Source organism: Manihot esculenta, chromosome 4 (genome assembly GCF_001659605.2).
Source record: "Manihot esculenta cultivar AM560-2 chromosome 4, M.esculenta_v8, whole genome shotgun sequence".
Classification (NCBI taxonomy): domain Eukaryota; kingdom Viridiplantae; phylum Streptophyta; class Magnoliopsida; order Malpighiales; family Euphorbiaceae; genus Manihot; species Manihot esculenta.
The window spans coordinates 3,391,133-3,398,839 of record NC_035164.2 but is presented as its reverse complement, the minus strand read 5'-3'; the positions used below and the strand labels follow the sequence as shown (position 1 = coordinate 3,398,839).

Genomic DNA, 7,707 nt, shown 5'->3' with positions numbered 1-7,707 from the left:
GGTAATGAAGATTTTAGACTTAGAACTGTTTACCTTTAACGATATAAATTTAATTTTCGATATCATTTTCCCTCTATAAAATTTGAAGCATCCTCAATCGTGCTTTAGGCACAAATTTAAACAAAGCATTAAGACTGTTCCAATTACGACTGTTCACAATTCTTGATGATTCTAACCCGATCGAAGAAACATAATCGTCATACATCTTCAGCCCACCGTAAACCATGAAAACTCATCTGAAATTTTCACCAGTGAGATTATATTTGCAGAATCTGAAGCTTCAATACCCAGAAAAGGAAAAAATTCAACAGAATTGAACCCAATTTCATTGAAGTTGTAATTCAAAGCACGAATTACAGGCAATAAAGTTGCCATTAAAAGCAAGAGTTACAAAAACCATTAACTATCCTACTACAACACATAAAATCCCCAAACTAGAACATTTAATTTACTAATTACACCAAAAAGATTTGAAGTTTAACCACCGAACCCGTATAGAGTCCTTCCCTGCCTCTTCAATGCATAAACCACATCCATAGCAGTAACCGTCTTCCTTCTCGCGTGCTCAGTGTAGGTCACAGCATCACGGATCACATTCTCCAAAAAGATCTTCAATACTCCACGAGTCTCCTCATAGATCAACCCACTGATCCTCTTCACACCACCTCTACGAGCCAGACGACGAATAGCAGGCTTGGTGATTCCCTGAATGTTATCTCGGAGAACCTTCCTGTGCCGCTTGGCTCCTCCCTTGCCCAATCCCTTGCCTCCCTTTCCACGGCCCGACATCTTCAAGGTACGATCGGATTAGAGCGATAGAAAATTTGAGAGATTAGAAGTGTGACTTTAATGCGAGTGCCATTGGGGGCTTAGGTTTTGGCTACTTATAGAGAGGAGAAATCTGATATGGACTGAGTTTGGTGAGTGGAGTTGATCCTCGTCGTTGTAAAAAGAGCGGTTTGGATTGTGTATCTATTTGAATGGACGGTTTAGATTATAAATATTGGCGTGTAGAGGATTGCTGACGTGGATGGAATTACTTGTGCGGGAGTTTTTTGATTTCCCGGATGGGAAAGTCGCGCGGGATTGCCGAGGTTGTGGCGGCAATGGAAAAGCCCAAGTTACAATTTTTTTTTTCTTTTTGAAATAAGGCAAAATTACAATTTAATTTCTACAGTTTTTAGTTTTGATATTTGTAAATTTACCTATTTAATCTTATAATTTAAAAAAATAAATTATTCAAATTTAAAAAACAAAACTAATTTTTAGATTAAAATAATAAACTAATATCTATTATATATGATTCATTATAAAGGATATCTCTTGTAACAAACCTTGTAACAATCCTTGCGAGTAGGACTCCTTTAGGATAGTTCTGTTATAACTATTTTTATTTATTTTGTATATAAATATCTAAGATCAGTAGTAGTCTAATATAGAAAAGAGGAGTCTGGCATTCAGCTCCGTTATTCAATTATACTCTTATTTTATTTTTGCTGGTTTGTTTAAATCCTCTAGATGGTATCAGAGCCAGAATAGAGTTTTTTTTCTTCTGCAAAATTATTAGATACTGATTCACATTCAGTTTCTCAATATGATGACTCTAGATGATTTAGCGAAAATTCTCGTTGCTATCACTACAAAGAATAATGCGGATGATCCGTATCATGTTAGCAACTCTGATGCACCTGGATTCAGTCTTGTTAACACCCCCCTTGAAGGGACACAATTACCTTTCTTGGAGTCAATCTGTTCAGGTCGTTCTTTGGGCTAAGAAAAAATTAGGTTTCATTAATGGGAAAATTAAAGAGCCAGCACCAAATTCAGATGATTATGATAAATGGTGGACGGCAGATAGTATGGTGGTTTTTTGGTTGTTAAACGCCATATCTAAAGACATATCTGATGCTTTTGTATTCTGTAAAAATGCAAAAGTCCTTTGGGATGAATTAAAACAACGTTATGGAGAAAGCAATGGGCCGATGATTTATAAAATTGAACGGGATATTGCAGGATACAGGCAAGGCAACAATTCTGTTACCGATTATTACACGAACCTGAAGCGAAAATGGGATGAATTAATCTGCTTAGCTCCGTTACCTGTTTGTTGTGAGGCTGGGACAGCAATTACAGACTACGACAATAATCGGTGGTTAATGCAGTTTTTTATGGGGTTAGGAGATGAATATGACAACGTGAAAAATCAGATACTCCTTCAAGATTTGTTACCTTCGATAAATAAAGCTTATTCGATGGTAATGAGCGTTGAAAAACAGCGAGAAGTGCAAACTGATAGTACTGCCTCTTCTGAAACAGCTGCGGTTATGCTTGCTCAAAGGGGATCCTCAGGTAGCCGAGGCAGTGGGCATGCCAGGAATTGTTTCTCATCACGAAAGGAAGATCAGAAGAAGCAATTTTGTTCCAAGTGTAAAACTGCCGGACATACTATTGATGATTGCTTTCTTATCCATGGGTATCCAGACTGGTTTATTGAGATGCAACAGAAGAGAGGTGTGGACATCGGCAAATACCATAGAGCTAATAATGTCCTTCGCGTTGCAACAAAGGAATCACTGTAACGACCCGAAAATCGGACCGCTATCGGCGCTAGGACCCAGGTCGGCTTAAGGCCGCTGGGACCCGTAGCAAGCCTGACATGTAACCTGTAAACCTGTTCAATCCCATACATGATCAACAATCATACGTAAAAATTAAAAATTTTTCTGGCATTCATTCCTCATACACCAAACTCAACCTGTGCATGCACTAAACATAGTCATAATCATAAACTTGACCCCTCTGTGGGATCTCATCAATGCCCCAATGGACGATACATCATAAGTTGAGTTGGTTAAACATAAACATCAATAGACATTAAGATCATGTATCAACAAGGGATTACAATAAACTATGGTCAAGCACACTTCTAAACCTCAATATCATTATACTTAGCATAACTATTTAACTTTACATCATTATACAATTTATTATGTCCGCTATCTATCTATTACAAACATAAGACTTTACTCTTCTTGACTTCTCTGTCTAGCCCGTACCTGCAATCCTGGGGGATTAGGGAAAAGGGGTGAGCTACTAGAGCCCAGTGAGCAGAATAATAGAAAACAACATTTAAAATCTCATGCCATCATGTAATGCAACACATCACAACAAATCACATCTCGGATGGTATTGTCACCAATAGTCCTCTACATTCCAAAGTGCCGGGACGTAGAATGGGTACAACCGGTCTTTCTCTTAACATAACATATCATAACATACCAATGTGCCAGGGACGTAGAATGGGTACAACCTGGACTTTCTCTTACATAGTGCCAGGGACGTAGAATGGGTACAACCTGGACTTCCATACCATCTCATGCCGTAGCATCATCATATCATATGAGGACTAAAGGGTCATCCAATAACCAATCCACATCAACATCATAAATGCAATCCAACATATTCGTGGATTCTAATGCAAACAACCTATTTCATCACATGGCATTCATGATGCATGAACATGCTCAACTGTATAATTCATTTGCTTTAAAACATAAGGTTTATTCTACTCACCTCTGGCTAGCTCTGACAAAGACTGATGCAGCTAACTCACTGCTGGGATCCTCGGTTCCTCGGGTCCGAACCTACACAGGTGGACTCAAATGAGGGACCAAACAACTAGAACATAACTCTAAAAACATCCCCCAAAAACCCCCTAAAACACCTCAAAACAATCATGCAAAAACATGCAAAGGAAGGCTGAACAGGGCAGGTTCGGCGGCACCTTCGGCGGCCGAAAGTCCCAGACAGAGACGAAAGTCTCTTTTCGGGGGCAACTTCGGCAGCCGAAAGGCCTGCCTCCCCAGCCATGTTCGGCGACCGAAAGTTCCTTCAGCTGCCGAACCTGGTTTCTGCCAAAGGGCAGAAACTTGGCTCCTTTAAGCACATTTGCCTCCTAAAACTTCCAATCATGCATTTAGTTCAACCAAAACATGCAAATATACATACATTGGCTCCTAGGGGCTTCAAACTAACTTAAACCCCAACTACAACACACAACAACAACACAAATCCAACATACATTGCTCAAAACATAACATTAACTCAAAAACCTAACTATGAGCTAAACATGCATTCTACCCCATAGATCTTGCATAAAACTTACTTTAAACACGAAATGAGCTTAAGATCGGCTCTTACCTCTTGAAGATCGAGAGAGAGACGTCCTAAACTCGGAGGTAGGAGATTTTTTAGTTCTTGAACCTCAAAGCTCTAAAACTTGCTTTAAACTCGAAAATCTTCAAAATAAAGCAAAAACTTGTGAAAATCTTGAAAGATTTGAAGGAAAAACTCAAGGATTGGTGAGGAACGGCGGAGAGCTCACCTTGGCCGACAATGGGGAGAAAAACTCGCCCGTTTTCGGCTAAGGGACCCTTTTATAGTGGCTGGCCAGGCCACGTTCGGGGGCCGAACGTGCCTCCTCATGCATGCCATGTTCGACGGCCGAACTTGAGGTTCGGCGGCCGAACCTGGACTTTCCTCAACCTATGCCTTCGGGGGCCTAAGGCACACCCGAAATGCCTGCATGTTCGGAGGCCGAACTTGAGGTTCGGCGGCCGAACCTGGGTTTTCCTCCAAGGTTGTTTTTATTCAAAAACTCATTTCCTCTTTACTTAAAATCATCAAAAACATTAAAACATTTATTGAAAACATGGTTTTACCCTTCTAGAGGTCTCCAACATCCGAGATTCCACCGGAATGTAGGAATTCCGATACCGGAGTCTAACCGGGTATTACAATCACCATTGACGTCAGTAACACCACAGCAAAAAGGTGTTGATTCTTTGAGTGCAGGGATGGCAGATTACTTGCAACAAGAATTTCAGAAGTTCCTCATGGCCAACAGCAGTACCAATGAAAACGATGAGGGTGATGTCAGAAACGTGAATTTCGCAGGTACTTTACTCAATTCTGTTTTTACTAGCATTAATTTTAATTGCAAGGATAATTAGATAATAGATACTGGCGCAACGGATCATATAACACCTTATCTTCATTTTTATGATCATGTCATTAAACTAAACCCACCCACAACAATCAGATTGCCTGACAATTCCACCAGATTGGTCACTCACATTGGTAATATCAAATTGAATACTAGAATTGTGCTATACAATGTCCTGTATGTTCCTTCATTCAGCTGTAATTTACTATCCGTCAGTTTGCTCACCAGGACGTGTGGATTATCCGTACACTCATTTCCTGAATATTGTTTATTCCAGGATTTACAGACTAGTGACGTTTTGGCAAAGGGGAGTGTGGTTGGAGACCTTTATTATTTGACAAAAGAATCTTTCAACAAGCAAAACAGTTGTAATTCTGTTTCTCGTTGTTTTGAACATAATAAACACTTGGCCATGCTTTGGCATGCTAGGCTGGGACACGTTTCTTTTAAACGGTTGAGACATGTGGATGGAGTTGCCAAATGAGATTACACTGAATTAATGTGTCCAGTTTGTCCTGTTGCAAAACAAACAAGATTGTCTTTTCCTACTAGCACCATTACTTCTGAGCACGTGTTTGATTTGATTCATGTTGATTTGTGGGGACCGTATAAGTTGAAGTCCATTACAAATGCCGTTTATATGTTAACTATTGTCGATGACTATAGCCGGTTTTGTTGGACTTATATGTTAAAAACTAAAGATCAAGTGTTGCTTGCTTTGAAATCCTTTTTTAATTATGTACTTACACACTTTGGTAAACGGATTAAGGTTCTTCGTACAGATAACGGAACAGAATTTGTCAATTCTGCATGTAGTTCTTTTTTACAGGAACATGGCACCTTGCATCAACGTACTTGTGTTTATACTCCTCAGCAAAACGGAGTTGTTGAACGGAAGCATCGTACCCTTTTGAATATAGCTCGTACCTTGCTTTTCCAATCTAAACTCCCTTCCAATTTTTGGTCTGAATTATTATTGGTTGCTACGCACATTACTAACCGTTTACCATTAGAAAATTTGGGTTGGAAAACTCCATATGAACGGCTGTATGGGAAACAGGTAAATTACACTTATTTTCGCACAATTGGGTGCCTTTGTTATGCTACTAATACTACACCACATAAACAAAAGTTTGACCCAAGAGCCTTTCTTTGCATTTTGTTAGGATATGCTCCAAATCAAAAGGCTTATAAACTTTATTGTTTAACAACTAAGACTCTTATCCATTCACGTGATGTTGTCTTTATGGAAAATATTTTTCCTTTTCATCACACACGGCCAACTGATGTGACCACATTTGTTTTACCCAATTGTGCTGCTGATACTGATTATATACCTCACCAGATTTCTGAACCAGATTTTCCACCTGAATCGACTTTCCTAGACCTTGTTTTTCCTTCATCCTCTTCTAATTTACCTGTTTCCCCTACTAGTACTGATGCTGGGTTACTTGAGCCAAATGACACAGTGACATCAATTGTTCCCCTTTCTCCGGTTGTTCGTCGTAGTACAAGGGCAAGACGCACTCCTGCTTGGTTTAATGACTATGATATTGATGCTTCTTCCCCTTCACAAACCTATTTTACATCTTCTCATATGTCATTTATTGCGCAGTTATCTAAAAATAAAGAACCTTGCAATTATAATGATGTTAAACAAAATATGAATTGGGTGAATGCCATGCATTTAGAGTTGTCTGCTTTAGAACGAAATAATATATGGATGTTGACTGATTTGCCTCCTAATACTAAACCGGTTGGTTGTAAGTGGGTGTATAGGATAAAATAATGGAAGTATCGATCGCTATAAGGCGCGACTCGTTGCCAAGGGGTACAACCAGTTGCTTGGCTTGGATTATCATCATACTTTTTCCCCGGTTGCAAAATTGGTTACTGTTCGTGTTTTTCTAACTATAGCAGCTGCTTATTCTTGGAATGTTCAATAACTGGACATCAATACCGCTTATTTACATGGTGCTATTGATGAAGATATCTATATGGAGGTTCCTCCAGGTTATGACAAAGCCACAAAGGACAGGTTTGCAAGTTGCAGAGGTCACTTTATGGGTTAAAGCAAGCCGGCAGACAGTGGAATAAGGCATTGACTGCTACTTTAATGAGCCAGGGGTTTTCTCAGTCTTCTTTTGATCATTGTTTGTTTACTAAAGGCCATGGTGACTCTTTTATTGCACTCTTGGTTTATGTTAATGATTGCTTGATTTCTAGTCCTTCTGCAGATTTGATTTCAGACTTAAAAGGTTTTTTAGACAAGAAGTTTACAATCAAAGATCTTGGCGATGTCAAGTATTTTTTGGGGATCGAAGTGGCACGTACTGTAGCTGGAATTTTCCTTACTCAACATAAATTTATCATGGATATTATTCATGATACTGGTTTACACGATGCCAAGCCCGCGGACAGTCCTTATATTCAAGGCATGAAACTCCGCACCGATATGGGACACCCATTACAGGATGCAGGAAGTTACATGCGTCTTATCGGACGTTTACTTTATTTATCCATGACTCGGCCTGACATCAGTTATGCAGTTCAACAATTTAGTCAGTTTATGCAGCATCCTCATCAATCTCATCTCAAGGCTGCTCTTACTATTGTCAAATACTTGAAGGGCACTAGTTATACTGGTTTGTTTTTACCATCACGAATGACTTGAAAATTCGGGCATTTTTCGACGCCGATTG

At 39.4% G+C, this 7,707-nt stretch overlaps 1 protein-coding gene across 1 annotated transcript; it reads right to left on the bottom strand.

Annotated features, from left to right (window-relative positions):
* Positions 1-303: 303 nt before the first annotated feature.
* On the bottom strand, positions 304-866 carry LOC110612970 (histone H4). The gene has a single exon (XM_021753848.2). The coding sequence runs from the start codon at positions 787-789 to the stop codon at positions 478-480; it is 312 nt and encodes a 103-aa protein (XP_021609540.1). The 5' UTR covers positions 790-866; the 3' UTR covers positions 304-477.
* Between the last annotated feature and the right edge of the window lie 6,841 nt (positions 867-7,707).